The sequence below is a fragment of the Apostichopus japonicus genome, chromosome 12 (assembly GCF_037975245.1).
Source record: "Apostichopus japonicus isolate 1M-3 chromosome 12, ASM3797524v1, whole genome shotgun sequence".
Classification (NCBI taxonomy): domain Eukaryota; kingdom Metazoa; phylum Echinodermata; class Holothuroidea; order Aspidochirotida; family Stichopodidae; genus Apostichopus; species Apostichopus japonicus.
This window is the reverse complement of record NC_092572.1, coordinates 21,379,142-21,400,574: the sequence shown is the minus strand read 5'-3', so window position 1 is coordinate 21,400,574 and position 21,433 is coordinate 21,379,142. Positions and strand designations below refer to the sequence as shown.

Below are 21,433 nucleotides of genomic sequence, written 5' to 3'. Positions count from 1 at the left end.
GAGCATGGTTTCCCTAACTTCCCCCCCCCCACTCGAACCCCTTGTGGATGTCAGAGTTGTCCACGAACCCCCAACTTTTCGAGTCACGATCTGAGTCAGTATTATACTATAATACGCATAACAGTGCTTCGTAAAAGATCAATTGTCTGTTTCTGTTTCATAATTCAGTTATTTATCATATGCACGGTACGGTACTATATATTTTGGCGACATATGCGTATGACAAGCGAAAAGAGTTTGTCGATAGGTACGACTAAGTTTGTACATTAATAAATTATATGATATATCAAATTTTAATTCAACAAAAAGAACTGTAGTTTTGACTTTCAGAAACGTCTCACGAACCCCCTTGGGATGGACTCACGCACCCATTGTGGGTTCATGCACTGCCCAGTTAGGGAACTCCTGATGTAGAGCATTATACCCGACGATCTCATGCGCTTTACAATACACAGAGTAAGTATAATAGCAATAGAACTAAAACTAAAAGATACACGAAAGGATCAAAAAACATTACAAGGTCCAATGAGGGTAGCTCGTGAATAAGTGAGTGTTTAAGACGCTTTACAAACTCTCCATGGTAGGGAAATGTTCCAGAGTTTGGGGCCACAATGGTGTATAAGTCTATATATGATCTGGCTACACTAGTACCTTGTTATGTCACCCGAATGATATACATTACCACTCCCCAAGGTCTACCACAAGTAATAATTTATTTATTCTTAGAAGGCGGCAATACTCAGTATCATAACAAAACATTTTCTTATGTTGCTGCTAAGGAGTGAACAAATTATCTAAGGATTGTATAAATGACAACTCGATCCTTACAAACGTTATATTCAGGACTTTAACTATTTTTTGATGTTTCGTAATATATCGTCATGTTCTATTTGATTAATTTATGCAATTGTAAACGATTGTATTCTTTATTGTTGTTCGTCTACTTTTAACCTATTTTCCTTACTATTCTTATTCTTATTCTGATTGTTATTATTCTTATTATTCTTATTATTATTGTTATTATTATTATTATTATTATTATTATTATTATTATTATTATTATTATTATTATTATTATTATTATTATTATTATTATTATTATTATTATTATTATTATTATTATTATTATTATCATCATTAGTAGTGTTATTTTTATTATTATTATTATGACTACTATTATTATTATTATTATTGCCTATTATCCTTCGTTAAACTCAAGGGGTCGCAACTACATACTAAATGTGAGATTGGTCCAAGCTTTCCTTCTCAAGACGTTTTACAAGGTTTTCACATTTCGACCCCTGGTGACCCCAAATGCCTTTGACCCCCCCCCCCCAAAAAAAAAAAATAGGCTTCTTGTACTCAATGTGTACTCCTACACACCAAATATGAGATTGGTCCAAGCTTCCCTTCTTGAGATTTCGTGTTTACAAGCAAGGAGTCACACACACTCGTCCTCCTGAGCTGCATGACTACAAAGATTACGATTATCATCGAAACCAGAAAGTACTGGTGGACAGGGGCGGCGATCTATTCAAATATTGGGGGGGGGCATTTGCTTGGATGCAGGTGAATTACTATCAAAGCGGAGCGCCACCATTGGTTGGCGCGCAGCGTACAAGAAAATTTCTGGTTTTGATAGCCCCCCAGATCACCGGAAATGGCTCTTCTCGGGCTTGAAAACGACCAACCAGATGTACACTTTTGCCTGAGAACCAAGTTCTTCCTAATTTTTTTTTTGTTTTCATTCATAAGTTTTCAAGATTGTCACCAGTCACACATCATGTTCGACCTCATTGCATCTCCTGTGGATCATTGCTTTTGTAGGTAATTCTTCGTAACGCCCCACAATACCCGTCAGCCCCACTTTTCAAGGTTTTAAGCCCATTATTTGTTCAAAATTTGAATAACAAATTCACTTCAAAACATACCCATAATGTTGCACAAAATTTCATCTATGGACAACCAATACAGAAAAAAACCCTCAACCCCTAATAGACCGGTCAAAATTGCAGGAGTAGAGGGAAGTATGATGAAGAATGTTGGCCAAGGAATTTTCGAAATTCAGACACAGTTAAATTATTGGTGTACAAATATTAAAACCTCTTATAACGGCTACTATAAAACTTCGATATCATAGAAAATACCCAAAAAATATGCTCTAGGGGGAGGGCGGTCTCCAACCTTCGCCCCCCCCCCTTGGCTACGCACCTGCGGTTAGAAATCTTAGGAAACATGCCAAATGGAAACCCAGTGAACCCATATCGATGTGGATCATATATATGATTGATCGTACTTACACTCATACACAAGATGCAAACCAAATTTCATTACGGATGCAGTCCGTCTAGCTATTCATTTCGAGAGAAAAAAAGTAAAAAACTATTTTCGGTCATATATAGTAACAAATTGTGACACGGTTAGAGAGGCGCCTTGCGAGGAATTTGCCAAGGGAGGGGCAGAGCCTGTACCCAAACTTTCTAATTGTAGCGCTACCATATGTTGTCGCGAAGCGCAAAAGAAAATTTTCGACGAAAATGCCTCCTAGATCGCTGGAAATGGCACTTCCCAGGCCTTGTAAGTTGCATCTAAGCATTTTCTATTTTGAAATTACTAGCGATATCATAAAAAAATACAAAACATATGCTTAACAAAAACTATGCCACCAAATATTGGGGGGATATTAGATACTATATCCCCCACCTAAAATATTGGGGGACATGTCCCCCCCCCCGTCCCCCCCCCCCTCCCCCCATGATCGCCGCCCATGCTGGTGGATATTCAACTCAAAGCCTCGTTTGAATTTCTATGGTGTAGCACCCATAGAAATAATTTCTGTGTAGCTTCTATGTAACTTCCTGTGTATACTGTGTAGGTTTTAACTTCTACCATCCTGATTGCGTAATGTACCACATTGCCGTATGTATTTTAACCCTTGCAATACTCCAAAGTCATAGCACAAAACACTGAACTCTCAACCGTCTTAGCCATGGATATCGCTGATAATTCCGAAAAATCAGAGGAGGTGAAGACTCAAATTGGTGAATCATCTAAAGATCTTGGCAATGAAACAAAGGCGACGAAAGATGAACTTGATTCGATTTTGGACGGTATGTTGAAATTAATGGAACAATTATAGGCCGAGGCCACTGCGGTGTTTACATAAAAGAGGTATAGGCGTTGTAGAAGAAACGCTTTGGTACCGGTTCCACGAAAACTTAAACCTATGCCTAAGTAAATAGACTGGTCGCAGCTGGGCAATTCCACGGTTACAGTGTGACAAAAAATACACATTTAGTCATTTCAATTTGGTTTTTCTCAGAATATTGAATGGATATCTTCAGAATAGGTTATCAGTGCAAAAGGGGCAACAATTAACTTTTGAAACATGCATAATTTTTTGGAGATTTCAATGTCAATTTTTGAATATTAATAAAAATATGCTTCGGTTACAGTGTGACATGAAAAATACCTAGGTTTTTCACCCAAATACCCTTCCTTAAAACCCTCTGAAATTAAAAGTGTACCCCAATTGGAAATACATACATTTTATCCAACATAGTCTTAACTATCATGTGATATGAGCAAATTGACAGACTGACCATTTAAACCTGAAATACTATATCATAACTATATCAATGCATGGTTACAGTGTGACGGTTACAGTGTGACAAAACGTTGCAACACAAGATGTATGTCACAAAAGCATGTAACATCAAGTTATATGTTCCCTAGAAACAAGTGTGAGTAGGTAATAATAAAATTGAAAGATAAAATGAAAATGTGTCAATAAAGAAGGAACTGCTAGTGTTATAATCTGATTAGAAGCTTTCAAATTTCCTGAAAATAGTATTAATTTTGATATTAATTTTAATCTAATTAAAATAATTTTAATCAGTATAGACCAATCATTCTGATATTATAACGTCTGTAAGTGATCCCATTACGGTCTCATGAACTAGGAATTACAGGTTACACTTGCATATTGTTTGTATGCAAATTCAAGACAGGACGATCTCTGTTCAGTTGGCCTCATGAATAGGGTTCTGGAAGTGATATCTCTCACGGTTATCCATTGTGGGTGACGGCAATTTCCTTGTGATTTGGGAATTAGCTACCCATCCATGCTTATCCGTACATTCCTTAGCAACAAAGATCAATCCCTTGCTGTCATATTTGTGCAAGTGGGTGACACAAAACTCTACCACACCATCATCCACATGTTCTTCTTGAACTTGAGCAACATAGGCAAATCTGCCAGAGGTCTTCTTTGCTCCCATATACTCAACCAACACAAAGTCCCCGAGCTTGATTGATTGTGGAGTGATCTCAGAATGATCACTACTGGTGGGTAGTTTGTCACCGTTGAGTACATCGCTGTTGTCCAATGGTTCAGGTGGTTGCTTTTCCCTCTCTTCTCCATTGACATAGGCTCGAGCAAATGCATGATCGGAATCGGTCAACTCCACATCTGACTTCAGCGAACTCATGTGGTACTCTCCTCTTCCTGCATACATGGCATGGCAAAGCACATGTTTCCTGACTGGGATGACAATGTGGGTAGTATGGGTTGTTGGTAGTGGACTGACATCTGCCCATCGGTTATCCAAAGCTTCCTTAGCATCCTCTACTTGTTGGGAAGGGACAAAGATCACTTTTATTGACTTCCCCTTAGCTGCTGCTACCTCCACAAATGACTAAGCTTCATGCACATGTGCTCCCGTTCTCATGGCTGTTCACACTAACCGCTTCACTCAGTGGAGTAGGAAGGTACTTTTGAGTGTGGGGGGGGGGGCTGAAGACTGATGGCCGCTCTAGGGGAGGGGTCTAAGGGGTCTATATTCTTCACTGGGGGGCTGGTGCCCCCCAACCCCCCCCCAGGTTCCTACGCCCTTGGCTTTACTTGACCACCGATCCCATTGACCACACCCTTGCCATGGCTTATGGTAAAAAGTTCCATGATGTTTGAACTCATATGTCTCTCTGAAGTGGGTGATACACGAAGAGATACCGTTGTTTGAACTGGCTGGCCACTCCGTCTGAGAGGAATGACAGTGACTTCAGATTGGGGCACTGTATCATGACATCGTTGATGATCTTATCCAGGAATGTGGCAACGGCAAACTTCCCATGCAACAGGTCATCACTCACCATAACATAAGACTGCACAGTATTTGCATCACAATTATGCAGTGAACAGTGTAACTTGTGAATGGACCCAGTGTGCACTCTGGATCTCATCTTGCTGGATGATAGTGAAGTTTTAGTGATTCTCTATAATAGCAGCAAGAATTATCTAGGACTGAGCTTTCAATAAACCAATATCACCATGCCAACCAAGCCTAATGGGGACCCAGGTGTATACTTCATGTCACAGATGTAATAGAGGAAAGGTTCTAAATTGAATGCTGGTTTCCCCTATAGAAACACACTGTTGCTGTCACACTGTAACCAAAAAAATGTCACACTGTAACCAAAAAGTTACAGTGTGACACATTTCATTTTCCCATTATTCCCACCCAGAGGGTACTACAGTAAAACTATCATGTGCATTTAATAAGTGCCTACACAGTTGATTTTGAGAAAAACAATCAGTTGATTACAATTCCAATTTTTGGAAATATTAAGAAAAAATGGCATTTTTCGGTTACAGTGTGACACTTTTTCAGCAAATCAACATTTATGTGTGTTCACTGATGCATGACAACATGTAAACCACCTAAAATGGCTTGATACACTTAGCCATAGTCTCATACTATCCATCAGTATTTAAAGTCACCACTTTTATTGTTACAGGACTGATTTGTGGGGATTAATTTTTTAAGCTAATTTTAGTGTTGATTTTTTTTCTAAAATCGCCTATTTTTACATAATCCCTAATTTTGGGTAGTTTATGTTAAGAGCATGGGGAAATAAAACACATATCTGAAAAATTCACACTTTTAGCTTCAATTTGATACCAATTTCCATAGCAGTTGCTTAATTTTAGTTTTGATGAATTTGTCTCCTCTGGCCTGGAATTGCCCAGCTACTAATTAGGCCTTATTTATATAGTAAGAAGCATTGGTTCCTAATTTCGTCCGTTGGCAGAAACTCGTCTGAGTAGTAACAGAATACACAGCATTTTTCTAACAGCTTATATTTTGCTGTGGTTGGGAATCATTAGATATTAGAAATATATTCATAAACACTGACAACTCCCAAAATGGTATTTTTTAGTGGAATGAAAGTGGGGAAATTATTTCAGGATATATTTTTATAACCTCATAAAGGCTAGTGAAAAACACACTTTATCGTCCAGATAGGGTATTTATTGCTGAAATAATTATAAGATTGACCTACATCACTTCATAAATGCTTTCGAGAAAGACAACATCCTAACAATACAGGCGTTTTTTCTGGAGTCTGAATTCATAATTATTAGGGGAAGGATATTTTTTTTTGGAGTCAGAGTCATATTGGAGAAGTATAATAACTCGCATCATAAATGTTAGCGGATGAATCCTTTTTCAGTGGGGTTGGAGTCACAACGGGGAAGTTCAACAATTTGACTGAAACTCTACAAATGACACTCAAAAGAGAGACCTTCGGACAGCTGGGGTATTCTCTAATTCTACCAATTCATCCCCTGTGAGAAATAGAACCCCATACCCTACTAAAGTTTAGGATCCCCTAACCTATATGCCTAATTAAAATAGTGTCTACATGCTAGAGCTAAACCAATCTAGCTTAGGCCTATCAAGCCTTCATATAGTAACTTTATGCCTACTAGTGGATATCAGAATCAATCATTAACTAGTCACTTTCTTGTCTCGCTCATCTGAAAAGGAATTTCTCAAATTAAGCCTTTCTAAAGTTGTTTTATCTTAGGAGTTGTCAAATTTGGGGACAACTTAAAAGGTTGTATGTCAGTGGTGATCATGTGTACAGTATTCCTTTATTAAGCCATAAATTATGTGGTTTTGATCAAATTAGGCCACTTTTATATTGAAAATGACACAGCTCAGCAATCTTTTTGGCAGGATTCAATTGAGGCTCAATGTTGTATTGAAACAAATACAGTTAGACTTACTGTACATGGTGCGCCAATTCCACATAAACGTAAGTTTCTGTATAAAAGTATGTTATTCTGTTGAACAGCAGGATCAGTCAGAATATGCATACCGTAGTAAAACCGTGAGAAAGACTGTTGGTTTCTTTCTTTCTTCTCTCCATCCCTTTTCTACTAATCCCCTTACGATGCTCATTAACATGTCTGTATTCTGTGCGTGTTTTTGTCCCTTCTGTTACTGTTACTAGTCATTTAGCCTTTGAAGAAGATCCTGCTAGGTTCAAAATGTCAGGCCAACTTACTTTTACACAGAAACACTTTAGGATAATTACAGTGTTAAACCTTTGTTGCTACAGTATTTTCCAGCAGCCAGTTCAGAGCTATGTTTAGCACACACCTGGTAGTTTCTAGACAAAGCAGAGCAGATTATGTGCACATGTTTCATTCTGATGAGGCATGAAATGCAAGCATAGTGTTTGCGATCAGTTTGTAATTTACACGCAACATTGTTGGAATGTTTGCTGACAATCCTTCAAAGAAATTAGGGATCTTATTGGTGTGGGAGAAGTGACATATGGGTTGATGCTAATGGTTTAATTCAATGCTAAGGTCTTAAATTTAATTTCATTAATTTAATCCATTGACTGTTATCATGTCTTTATTTTCTCATTTTAGATGCTCTTGGAGACTTTGACAAATACCAGTCAAGTTCTGTGGATCCTGTAGATCAAGAAGCTCCACAGAGAAAGACAGAACCAGAACAGGAAATGGGTCAAATTAATCCAGAGGTAACATTGTTATATTATTATATATACATTAGACTGTAAAATATTTGAAGGTAAATACTTGTCCTACGTATTTGATTACATTATCATCATAACACATTGTTCTTTCAGTACTTCATCTCAGGTACAAAGTAAGGTTGGTTGACTCAAGAATTCATACAACTTTGGAGTCTCGTTAAAGTACTATGGACACCTAGCCTACAGTATTTGCCCCATATGCAGTACTTTTACATTTTTTAAATTATTCAAATTGCTCATTTCCTTAACACAATATATACACATTGGAAGTTTTGATAAATCTGGAAAACTCATTAAATATGTGTGCAAACTATAACATGGAGCATTGCACTCATCAAAATTTCTTATTGTAGAGCTTAGTAAATTAGCCCCTAATTACAAGCTCACATATCACTTGAATCATGTTCCTCTTTTCAAAGAAGACAATAAAATATTTCAAAATAGTCATCATAAGCCACAAACCTGTGACCAGTGTCGAAGGTAACAAAGGTTGTAAAAGCAAAGGAATACTGTAACATAAGAGAAATTTAGGCAGTCACTCCCTATACATCATCAATGTGCATAGTAAGCTAATGTTTATTCATAAATAAAAAACTATGAATTAAGAAATGACTTGTAAAATGGTCAATCTTTGATGGATTTTGATGGGAGTTGCAGCTATTTTCTAAGGGTTCTAAGTGCTATTAGAGTGATAGGACAATGTTACTCGTGGGTGTCCCTAGACCAGGGTTGTCCAACCTTTGCAGAGGAGGGCCACATGGAATGATTATGATGAAGGAGGGGCTAAATGAACCCTACGCTTGATATTTTGCCCGAAGCCCAAGGCAACAAAATGTGAGCAATGCGCGCGGAGCGCACTGATTTTATTTTCCTTCCTAATAAAACAGATGAATAAAGTACAGCCGACCCCCCCCCTCCGCTGAGAGTGTCACACAAACTGACCTGTATGCAGTTTTTTGGACCCAGAAGGTTCGAATGATTGATTATATAGCTTCAAATTGTTATCAATAAATCTGCTCACTAAAATTTCGCACCGTACAGCATCTCTGGCGGGCCGGACACAACCCTGCGGCGGGCCGGACTGTGGCCCGCGGGCCGTAGGTTGGACAACCCTGCCCCAGACCTTTAAGTACTGGGACCCAAAGTGTTATGAATCCATTCTCATTCATTTACTAAGACATCAACCAAATGTTGGAAGTTCACACAGTTGGTTTATACAGCAGTGAAAGGTCAAAGGAATGGTGTAAATGGTCTACTGGCAATTTGTGTTTCATACTTAAGTAAAATGTTTAACTATGTAAAGTTGCTGAGTTATTACAGCATACTGTTCTGACTGTTGTCACATCCATCGGTTATAAAACAAGTGGCTGAGTTTTTACAGCATACTGTTCTGACTGTTGTCACAGATCCATCGGTTATAAAACAAGTGGCTGCATTATTACAGCATACTGTTCTGACTGTTGTCACATCCATCGGTTATAAAACAAGTGGCTGAGTTATTACAGCATACTGTTCTGACTGTTGTGCGTCTCTAATTTCTATCTACACAGCCAGTACCAAGCAGGGTAGGCTTGCCCGTGGCACCATCTTTTATGTCATAGAGTTGTGTTTTATTAGCCCTGCCTCTATTTAGGAGATCATGTTAAGATGAGAAGAGAAGAACTTCCATGCAAGCCTCCCTTTGGTCTTGACAGACTTAGATAGATTTACATTTATGTCTTGTTTTAAGTCAATAGATTTGATATAGCAGTGTGGGTACGTTTACTTTAGCTAGTAGTGAGCAGTTAAACTTGTTAATACAGAGGAGTGCTATGACCATAGCGTAAACTCACTACTGTACAGTAGATATATGTAGAATAACATTTAAAAAGGTCATCTGGTTATTCTGAGTTTCAGTTAAACTTCAAATCCAATGTTCCCAGCTGACTTTCTCTTCCTCCTCATTACTTCTAGTTTTCTTTCGGTCTTTTGCCAATTTTCGTAGTTGCCACCGTTACCAGCAGATCAGGAAGCATTCTTCAATGCAGTCTTCAACAACCCAGAAGCTCAACAGATGTTCTCTGGTATGAATGATGCATTTGCAGGACTGATGAGTGGATTTGAGCAAATATCTCAAGATCCCGAACTCAAGAACGAGATGGACCAAATGATGCAAAACATGATGGGAGGAGGTATTGTTCAAGCAGATACGATTAATGTATGAATATATAGTAAATGAGACCTTTCACTGATAAACAGCAGTGCATGATGGGAGCAGGTACTGTTCAAGCAGATACCACTAATATATGAATACAGTAATTAAATCATTTTACTGATTAACAGGCCAACAGCTATTGCAATTGTTCAGCCTGGACAAATTATAGCATGATAAATAGGAAACTGTTCCTATACACTTCAGTGACCTTCAGCGACAAAGCAAATTTGTGGTTTCTGAGAGAGAGAGACTAGAAGTATTTTAAACCTTGGGTGCAGAATTTTATACAGAACTACAAATTCAGCTACATCAGACATAGCTTAACATAAAACACCCCGTCTCTTTTAACTAGCTACACTGTAGCCTCTGGTATGTATGTATTTTAGATCCTCCTGCAAGCAGGAACTCGCGAAGAAGCTATCATTGGCTTATCAAAGCTGCAAGCTGACCGAAGTCAGTCTCTTACATTCATATTTAACGTCCATGATTATGAATTGTCAATTGTCAACAACTCTGTAACTGGACGACATACATTAATCTTGGAGTTACTCAAACTCGGGACCTTATGATTGGAAGGCACCAGCGTTAACCACTGAGCTAACACTCCTATGGTATTACCTGAAATGAAATCCACAGTAAGCAAGTGAAGTAAACTATGAAATATTTCTCATTTTTGACAAATGAGTGTTCAATATATACCCTGGAAGGTACATACAGAATTGAACAGAACCTTGATGCTACTGTACTCACATTTTTACATATTTCTGTTATCCTACCTAGGTGCTGCCGCCTCAGAGCCTCCAAGGACAGCATTTCCTTCTCCTCCTCCCCAGCCACCACCCCGCCCATCAGGACAAACCGCCGGAGAGGGTGAGGATCTCGCCAAGACTTTAGGGGACACGATGCATAAACTTGCAGAGAGTGCTAAAGATGTTAAAGTACACATTCTTTTGTTTTTTTAATATTTTATTCTTTTGTTTAAATTTAATTTATATATTTTTTATATATATATATTTTTTTATATATTTTTTTTACTAAATTAAATTCATATATTTATATTTTTTTATATTTAATTTTGACAGTTCATATTTTAACCATATATCATGAAAAATGAGAACCGCTCTCTTGCCAGCAGTTCTTGTGTTATATCTTGTCCTATTTTACTCTTCTGTTTCTTTGAAGACAATTGTCAGTCTTCACCAAGTTAAGGATCTGTCAACTTCTAAAAACAGGAAGAAGAAACCTTCCAAAAGTTTCAACATTATTTCCTTTTTATTTGTCAGGATGGAAATATACCTCAAGAAGATATCATGAAAGCTTTTGAGAATTTGAACATGGAAGGTGGTGATGATGTCCTGCTGCCAATGGTACAGAATATGATGGAAAACCTGCTCTCCAAAGATGTTTTATACCCATCATTAAAAGAGGTCACCGATAAGGTGAGTAACAAGTGCTGTAACAAGTGATAACATAGAGTCCTAGACCTAGTCCTAGACCTAGATCTATCCTGTTAATGTCGTCACTGTCCTTTGTTGTTACATTTTATCCTCGTCTCGTCTTACAGTACCCACAATGGTTGGAGGAGAACAAGGGCAAGCTCTCTGAGAGTGATTATGAGAGGTACTGCAAGCAGCAAGGTACCATGTATAGAGTATGTCAACAGTATGAAGAAGAAAGTGATTCAGATCCACCACAAGTGAAGAAGGACAGGATTATGAAGATTATGAACCTTATACAAGAGGTGAGCTGTGTAGGTTTGATGTTCTCATAGTGCAATAACATGGCTCATGTGGCTGGGATGGTATAACAGGGCTTGTGTTGTTGGGCTGGTATAACAGGGCTTGTGTTGTTGGGCTGGTATAACAGGGCTTATGCTGTTGGGCTGGTATAACAGGGCTTATGCTGTTGGGCTGGTATAACAGGGCTTATGTTGTTGGGCTGGTATAACAGGGCTCATGTTGTTGGGCTTGTATAACAGGGCTCATGTTGTTGGGCTGGTATATCAGGGTTAATGTTGTTTGGCTGGTATAACAGGGCTCATGTTGTTGGGCTGGTGTAATAGGGCCCATGTTGCTGGGCTGGTATAACAGGGCTCATGTTGTTGGGCTGGTGTAATAGGGCTTGTGTCGCTGGGCTGGTATAACAGACTCATGTTGTTGGGCTGGTGTAACAGGGCTCATGTTGCTGGGCTGGTATAACATTGCTTATGTTGTTGAGCTTGTATAAGAGGGCTCTTGTTGCTGGGCTAATAACATGGCTTATGTTGTTGGGCTGGTACAACAGGGCTCATGTTGTTGGGCTGGTGTAATAGGCTCGTGTTGATGGGCTGGTATAACAGGACTCATGCTGTTGGGTTGGTATAACAGGGCTCATGCTGTTGGGCTGGTATCATTTTATTGGGCTGGCATAACAGGGCTCATGTTGTTGGGCTGGTATTACAGGGCTCATGTTTTTGGGCTGGTATCACAGGGCTCAAGTTGTTGAGCTGGTATAACATGGCTCATGTTGTTGGGCTGGTGTAATAGGGCTTGTGTCGCTGGGCTGGTATAACAGGCCTCATGCTGTTGGGCTGGTATAACAGGGCTTATGTTGTTGGGCTGGTATAACAGGGCTCATGTTGTTGGGCTTGAAAAACAGGGCTCATGTTGTTGGGCTGGTATAACAGGGTTACTGTTGTTGGGCTGATATAACAGGGCTCATGTTGTTGGGCTGGTGTAATAGGGCCTGTGTTGCTGGGCTGGTATAACAGGGCTCATGTTGTTGGGCTGGTATAACAGGGCTTATGTTGTTGGGCTGGTATAACAGGGCTCATGTCGCTGGGCTGGTATAACAGGGCTCATGTTGTTGGGCTGGTATAACAGGGTTAATGTTGTTGGGCTGGTATAACAGGGCACATGCTGTTGGGCTGGTATAACAGGGCTCATGTTGTTGGGCTGATGTATCAGGGCTGATGTTGCTGGGCTGGTATAGCATTGCCTATGTTGTTGGGCTTGTATAACAGGGCTCTTGTTGCTGGGCTGGTATAACATGGCTTATGTTGTGGGGCTGGTATAACAGGGCTCATGTTGTTGGGCTGGTGTAATAGGCTCGTGTTGTTGGGCTGGTATAACAGGACTCATGCTGTTGGGTTGGTATAACAGGGTTCATGCTGTTTTGCTGGTATAACAGGGCTCATGTCGTTGGGCTGGTATAACAAAGCCAAAATATGAAACTATTAGAGACACCATACAAACACCAAGGTTTGGTTTTCACACTTTGCATAAAATTACTATATGGTCATTATTATATGGTCAAAATATGTTATCTCAGGTCTGCAGAAAGTCAAAACGTGAACACATAGTGAACACATATCAAGAATTGAAACTTGATCATATCTCACATTTGACACAAGGCTGCCAGGTAGTTGGGTGCAATAGTCTTATTGTTCTTGGTTGAGGCCAATGGTCATTAGTGATCATGAAACAAGATCATTTCTTATTTTATGTAAATATGTATATATGTACCAAGCAGACTGTACAATGGTGGAGTCATAAATAACCGAGGTAATTAATTAAGTTACTATGACAACCGGGGTAGTTAATTAAGTTACTATGACATTGTACATGTTTATATTGATGTAATCATCCCACAATCATACCCATCAAAATTGCTTTGGATTGCTTTCTGCTTTTTTGCTGTGGATCGATTCTGCCAAGCCCGTTCCCTTGGCTGTGGTTTCACCAGATAATAGATAGGGGCTTTCACGTAAGCTATAACTTCAGTTACCAGTTGATGAACTTTGTTATTTACCAAACAATTAGGGATTTAAATTAATAGTCTACAGGTGGTTAATGGCTCAGTTTATGACTGCTGTACAGTACACATCTTGTTGTAAAAGTTTACTACAGTACATGTGATTTCTTTGTAAGGAGGCAAATCACTTTACACAGGCTACGATATTTCTTTACAAATGGTATCAGAGACTGCACAGTAAAAAAAAAATGCAATTATGAGCAAACGTGGGAGCTCTCACCTCAGACAATATAACGTCTGTGCTCCCCCCCACCTCTTAACCCCACCTCCTAACCCTTACCACCCCAACAGCCACATCACACAATATAGTTATTGTTATAGTCTAATGGCAGCATGCTTGACCTTATTGAAAAGTGAGTTACCGGAAAACATCTGTCATCCAGCAAGAATGAAAGACAGGAGTAAAGAACAGTTTACAAATGAGACAAGAAAGAAGCAACATTACATTTTTGCCATTCCCACTTTTATATCTACAGTTACCCCAAAGATTATCTACTGTTCCCATATGTTTATATTTTGTCTAAAACGTTATATAAGACTAACTGACTAAGGAGACAATGCTCTGTCTGTGACACATTTTCTTGATGAGAATGATTATGTTAGCCTTTGCAGGAGGTGCTCCTAAGTGACCATACTGCTGGGAAATGGAGTCGCTACTACTCTAAGGAAGCATACGCCCATTAAAAGCCCCATTTACTTACACACTAAATCACAAAGTAATGTGGTCTCCAAGTCTAGATAGAGGTTCTCACTAGCTAAACGCTACCCATCACCGGATAGCTGACGAGTTGGCCTTTCATGGCACCATCAACTTTCCGTATCATGATCGTGTAGATTTTTTGCTTTCAGAGCCGGGCTTTTTCGTCACTTGTAAACAAACCACTTCACTCAGTAGTAAACAATTTTCGTACGCTGCTCCTGGGAAGCCTAAAGGGGTCTAAAATTGCCTCAATTGAACCAATTTTCTCACCACATGTACTTTCATTCATGCTCTTCAACATGCAAGCCACCAAAAAACTAGATCATGATTGATAACAGGTCAATAAAGATGTTCTCCTGCTGCTTTTTGGCACTTTTCCTGAGATAGGAGAACAATTTAGCGGATGAATAAAGACTGTAATAGGAGTATGCCACCTGCAATCAGATTGTTGTGTTGGATGTCTTTGTATGGGTGTATGTTTGTATGGGTGTTTGTATGTATGTTTGTAGTGTGTGTTTGTATGGGTGAATGTTTGATGCTAAGCTGGTTGCATGATATCTTTAAGATGTGGAAAATCGGACAGATCTCAATTCTGGTATTTGGATGATATGTTGTTTAATAAATGAAATACAACAAGTTATTAAAACCTATCAATGTTACTTAACTGTGTATTATTATATTTGATCATTTCAAATATACCTTCTTTTTTTTATCCCAGATGGAGAGTTATGGGGAACCACCAAAAGAGATTGTTGGTGACATGGTAATTATATTTACTCCTTTTCATCATTAATGTAGAATTTTTATATTTTTCATACCGCTTCATCGTAAACTTGTATTACAAGGCAGTAAGTTCTTGACTCGACAAGACAGGTACATCAAAAAATCAAGAAACTTTCGAAGAATATTCAGTGTTTGTTTAATGATTAATATTAACATGAAAGTTATGTCTGAGTGATGAAAATGTTAAAACAATTGGATTTGCTTACTCTTCATATTAATAATACATTTTACAATAGATGTGAGTGTTATTTACTCTTCATGGGTTGCAATCTTGTGTTGACCAATACTTTAAATTGCTAGTTTATTACATTTGGTGGCAACCAACAATGGAGATAGTAAAGGAAAAAAGCCACATTAACTACTGATCTCATCCCAGCTTGACCATTCCTGACATCTTATAGTTATTGTTTTCCTTTTTCACTTTTGTAGCCATCGACTGGTCTGCAATTCGATGAAAGAGGACTCCCAAAGATCCCAGGAATGCCATCAGGAGATCAGTGCAATATCATGTGACTCTAGCCGACCAATCACAGCAACGGATGGCAAAAATCAACGATGCGACGGCGGATGTCGTAAAATTTCAGGTGGAGGAAACGATCCCCACAGAGGATCAGATTTGGGATCAGTGATTTACATCAGTGGGATCATTGGATCAGATGTGAGATCAAATCTTTGTATAGTTGCCATCAAACTCTGAAAGAGGAGTTATGTATCACTGGTGGATGGTAAGACAAGGAAAAGAGAAGGAAATCATTACTATGAAACAAATCCATCTCGTAAAAGGTTGGCTAAGTACTCAGTAATCTTTGATCTGTATTCTATTACACTAAATCTCTTAGAAATGCTTGATTCCAAACTTCATTGATCAATTAAATTCAAAATCAACTTTACTATGAATAATTTATTACTAATCCCCCCCCCTATTATTGGTAACATACTTTAGTTTTATGATTTCATATCTTCTTAAAAGTGGGGCTGGACTATGGAGGGGGCGAGGGTGGGGCAACAAAAATGGGATGGGGCATTGTACAGATTTATCAGGATGCATAAATTTGTTTTTGGATCATGTCACTTGGACTCACTTATTTGCCATTCATATTGTAAGACAAATGAGGAACAATTTTGATGGAAGAAAATTGAGCAAGATGTACTTGTAGGTTCTTCCTGATTCCAAATATACTACAGTATTTGTCATTAGACATTTACCTCCCTAACAACAAATTTGCTATTTTCCTTTTAATTGTTGACAGTGGCATTAATACTAGTGGATGCTCTTTGTCTTCAACTAATGACATTAACACTAAAGCTACACGGGGTGTGGGGATATCTCACCAACCCCACCCCCCTCCCCCGATAATTGGAATGTTCAATAGTTGGAAAATCAGTGGTCAAAAACATAAGTTAGAAAGTTTTATCTATGCAAACATCTCTTAAATTGGTGTTCCCCCCCCACCCCCATAATTGGCTTGAATGTTCAATAGTTGGAAAATTGGTGGTCAAAAACATAAGTTGGAAAGTTTTATCTATGCAAACATCTCTTAAAATAATTTTAGCTGCTTGCACTCCTGACAGGATAATTCTGATTTCTGAGTCAATAATATTATGCTATTTCTAATTTTAGGCTACATTATTATGAGATGTGACAAAAGTTGGAACTCACAATTTAACCAAAAATCTTGTTTTTAACTCCTTGTACTACCCGTAATAAAGTTGAAAATACTACAAACTTTAAACTTTACTGCATAAGGGCAATTGGTGTTTGATTTATAGCATATTACTAAGTTTCAGGTATAGCATATTTAAGATACAAAGAATTGACAACCCACTCGTGTTATTGCTCCTGAAAATGTAGACATTGGAATTTCAATGATTGTTTTTTGTAAAATGTTTATGGTTTTGCCATCTCACTTGTTAAGCCTTCCTCTTGGTTTGTGGACAAAATTTCATGTTCTGCATTGTTTCTTGCCTTACTAATGTACACTCTTAATGTATGTTCTTCATGTTACTCCAATATGAGATAACCAATAATTATGCACATCATACTACTGTTGTAAACTGAATAACATACTTATGGTCAGTTTGGTCACCAACAATTCTACTAACTTGCAGTACGGCACCCCTCCCTGTGAACCACATAGTTGAAACATTACGATTCTTGTTGCAATATTAGGATTATACACCACTCTCCCCCACCCTTCCCTCCCCCTGCAGTCAAGAGACCCTAGCAATGTCCCTGTTTGTGCCAATGGAACAGACATATTCAGGCATAACATTGGTGTTTTTTGTCATATTTCAGAGATTATTAGGAATTGTACCCTTTATTGAACACCACCCAAACCAGACAAAAGAACTGTACAGTTTAATCACACTTCTGTAATGTATTGTCTGAACTTTCTCCACAAATTTGAATTATTTTGCCAAGTTTTTGCCGTTTGGTATACTGAATGTTTCTTATCATTGTTGAGATTCTTTTGCTCGATTCTCGCATCTGAATCAAATACATGTTGTATAGTGCAACACATGCTTTTAGTTGTGCGCTTCCAAATTATGTTGACAAATTTCATTAACGGCACCGTATTTCTATTGAACCCCGGAATGGTTGAGTACTGTTGCATGCTTTGGTATGGTTTCAGTCATTGGCAACTTGGGTAAATATTTTGAAGTATCTTAATTACTTATAGACTAGAGGATGTAGATTAGTCAAGTAGTGTAAAGAGCTATGGCTAATCGTAAAATCACAACTGGAACACTTCAGATCAATCTGTGTCATCATCAGAATTGTGCCAACTACTGAATATTCATGTCTGTATCGTTAATATGCAGCCAGTTGGGACAATTTCCTAATGCTAATACTGACCTAAACTGTTCTCCAATATCATGCTCTCAAAGCACTGGTATTGTCTGTTCAAATAGTTCCTAACCTTGATCTGATAGAAACATGATATTCATATCCCGTACTCGTGCTCTGAAGTGGGACATGACACTACAAAATAGAAAAAAACTATCCCAACTAGGTGTTAATATCATGTGTTTAGTTTTTTTTTCTCCAACAACATGAAGTAAAGAATATTGTAGTTTAGATAGCATGATTGAATTCATGTCAAAGATTAAAATGGTGTATATCTTGAGTGAAGTCTGAAAGATTGTTGTTAGTAAAGTATGTTAATGTTGTCACCAGAGTATTTATGTTTCCATGGGGACGGTTATCATTATTTAAACTACTCCATTAGAAGTGGAGCCTTCAGACTATTCTCAATAAGTGAAGGAGAGTGTTAGAGTATTCATTGCCCCACGGAAAAGAATAATTACTTTGTAAAGTAGCTTTCAAATGTTTAAGCATGTATGACCATGTAAACATAACAGGTGTTCTGTAAAATCACATCACCACAGAGGATTAGATGGTGGATGCCTCTCCACAATTCACCCCAAACCGCTTCTCGGCCTTTTGGCTTAGATCATGTGTAGTTTCTGTTCCCTTTCGAGGGGAATGTTGATGCACACCTGACGATGATCACACAGTCACGGTCCCGATGCAAGGGGACTGGGGTTGAGAGAGGATCAGTCGGTTTGGTTTGGTTTCGTGCCCAGGTTCATTCCTGGGCGACTTTTTCTTAAAAAGTATCCACCCGAACCTTTGTCTTTGTTATTTCCACATGAAAGTACTTACTTTTGCCTCACACATACATTTGTTAAAATTCCTTTATTTATTTGCCATTCTTAAGGAGATTTCCCTTCATAATTAGTTCTTTTAGTTCACCAAAGGTATGTATACCTATTCTAGATTGAGCCTCCTCCTCCTCCTTGTGATCTTGGAATAGGTTATACACAGGTTATAGGTAACAAAACTCTACTCTGGTAGAAGACAGTATTTTTTGAGATTTTCCATGAATATGAACGTGCTAAAACTCGAACACAATACTCATTGCTATAAATGTTTCATGTATCCTTGCAGGGCTTTATTTTCGTTGATTAGAGGATGGCTGTAGAGTTTTGGAGGTATATTTTAAATTTGTATATTTTTACATAAGCTCTCACTCACCACATGAGAAATGACCTCTTTTTATTAAGGAAGCTAAATGCTTTTTGAATCTTGTTTGTGAGAAAATTTGCTGACAACATAATTTAAAAAAAACAAGTAGTGATGATATTAATTTACAATCTTTAGTATAAAGACGTTTTATATTGCTTTTGTATGTGCAATCTTGTCTCAATAAACTCTGAGAATCATAAATTAGTTCTACCTTTCATTATTTATACAGGGTTATTATGTGTACTGTAGTATCGTGTCTCTTCTTTAAATAGGATCAAACTCAAGATTCGATTTGACAATTGGAATACCTAATTCATGACATTAAAACCCAAAGTTGAGTTTCACTAATATCTTACAATTTGCAGAAAAAGTTCAATTTTTGTCTCAATTGTTATGTTTTTTTTTTACTTCTGAAACCCCAATGTTCAAGCAAGTACTTTTTGATTCCTTGCCGGAAGGTTCAAGGAATCTACGCGATGGTGATTGCGTGTGTATTGTGTGTGTGCGTGCGTGCGTTTGTTTGTTTTGTATTCTGACCGAGGACTTGAACAAAAGAATTTCAGGTCCTCGGTTGTGATTTCTAAAGAATCACCACGTCCTCGGAAGAATTCTATTGTATGGGGTAGTGTTAAGGTTAGGGTACGTGGATTTGAACAATGGAAAATACAATGGGGTCCTCGGTTGGAATGTAATACAAACATGTGTGTGTGTGTATGCTTAGGCTTGTATACACGATAACTCAACAAGGGAATGACCGATCATGATCAAACTTGGTGGGTGGATAACCCATAGTGAGAGGAAGATCCTTATTGGTTTTGGTGCCTGTGAAGGTCACCAAAGGTCAGTAAGAGGCCAAAACCAAAATATTAAAAACAGCAATAACTCCCATTAACTACATTGACAGGGTCCGACATGGTTGATATTTTGGGATTAGTTGTGAATGGGGTAAGGTATCGTTTCCAAACATAACGGTCCTGTGACCGAAGGTCAACAAAGGTCAATTAGGGGTCAAAAACTAGTATTTTTGCAATAACTTGAGAACAAAATGTCCGTCAAGGTTGGGAGTTATGCTATTGTAACCCAGTAGTCGACCCGCATCTAGGTGACCTTTGACCTCCGCTTACCTATATCAGTTTCTTTGGTTATTTGAATTTTGGGGGCCATAATCGGATCTCAAAGGTACCTTCCGATCAAAATTGTCCATGGTTGATCCCTGTGCGACCTTCTTGTGCAAAGTTAATCAGAGGTCAAGGTTTTCTTTTTTTTTAATAAGTACAGTGAGGATGGTCGTACATTCAAGGTTTCTTATGTGCAAAAACTGCCAACTATGCTAATTTTTGCAACAACTTCTAGTCACGAAGTCTGACATGGCTGATATATTAGGACAATTTGTGAATTAGATTGGGGCACGTTTTCAAAAATAACCGTTATGTGATCCAAGTTCACCAAAGGTCAATTGTGGGTCAAAATGTGTTGTGTTTGGCAATAACTTGTGAAACTACTATTGGCAGGGTCCGGCCTTGTTGATATTTTGGGAATAGTTGTAAATGGGGTAAGGGATCGTTTCCAAACATAACGGCCATGTGATCCAAGGTCAGCAAAGGTCAATTAGTGGTCAAAACTAGTATTTCACACAATAATAATAATATATATATATATATATATTCATATAATCAGATAAAGGCACGGTACGCTGCCAACGGGTGGATTGCGATTTGCTCTCATAAATTGTAATAACATGAGAACAAAATGTCCGTCAAGGTTGGGAGTTACGCTATTGTAATCCAAGAGTCGGCTCGCATCTGGGTGACCTTTGACCTCAGGTTGACCTCCAGTGACCTCTATGGTCTCTTTCAAGTCGATTCTTTGAATTTTCGAGGGCATATTCCGATCTAAATTGTCCTTAAGTTGACTCCTCTGCAACCTGTGTGTGCTAAGTTATTAGAAATGAAGGTTTTGTATGGTTTTGTTAAAATTCTTAATAAGTACAGTTCTCTCTTGCTCATACCAGACACCTGGTCCTCAACAAGTTCTCAAAAGGAACAACGGTGGATTTGTGATATTTTTGCAAAATAGTGTC

At 38.3% G+C, this 21,433-nt stretch overlaps 1 protein-coding gene across 1 annotated transcript; it reads left to right on the top strand.

The window, feature by feature from the left end:
* Nucleotides 1-2,916: 2,916 nt before the first annotated feature.
* Nucleotides 2,917-19,554, top strand: LOC139977398 (peroxisomal biogenesis factor 19-like). The gene is made up of 8 exons (XM_071986694.1): nucleotides 2,917-3,110; nucleotides 7,727-7,839; nucleotides 9,839-10,025; nucleotides 10,829-10,986; nucleotides 11,332-11,487; nucleotides 11,613-11,789; nucleotides 15,259-15,303; nucleotides 15,753-19,554. Exons 1-8 carry the CDS (start codon nucleotides 2,990-2,992, stop codon nucleotides 15,834-15,836), a joined length of 1,041 nt encoding a protein of 346 aa, XP_071842795.1. The 5' UTR covers nucleotides 2,917-2,989; the 3' UTR covers nucleotides 15,837-19,554.
* Nucleotides 19,555-21,433: the final 1,879 nt, after the last annotated feature.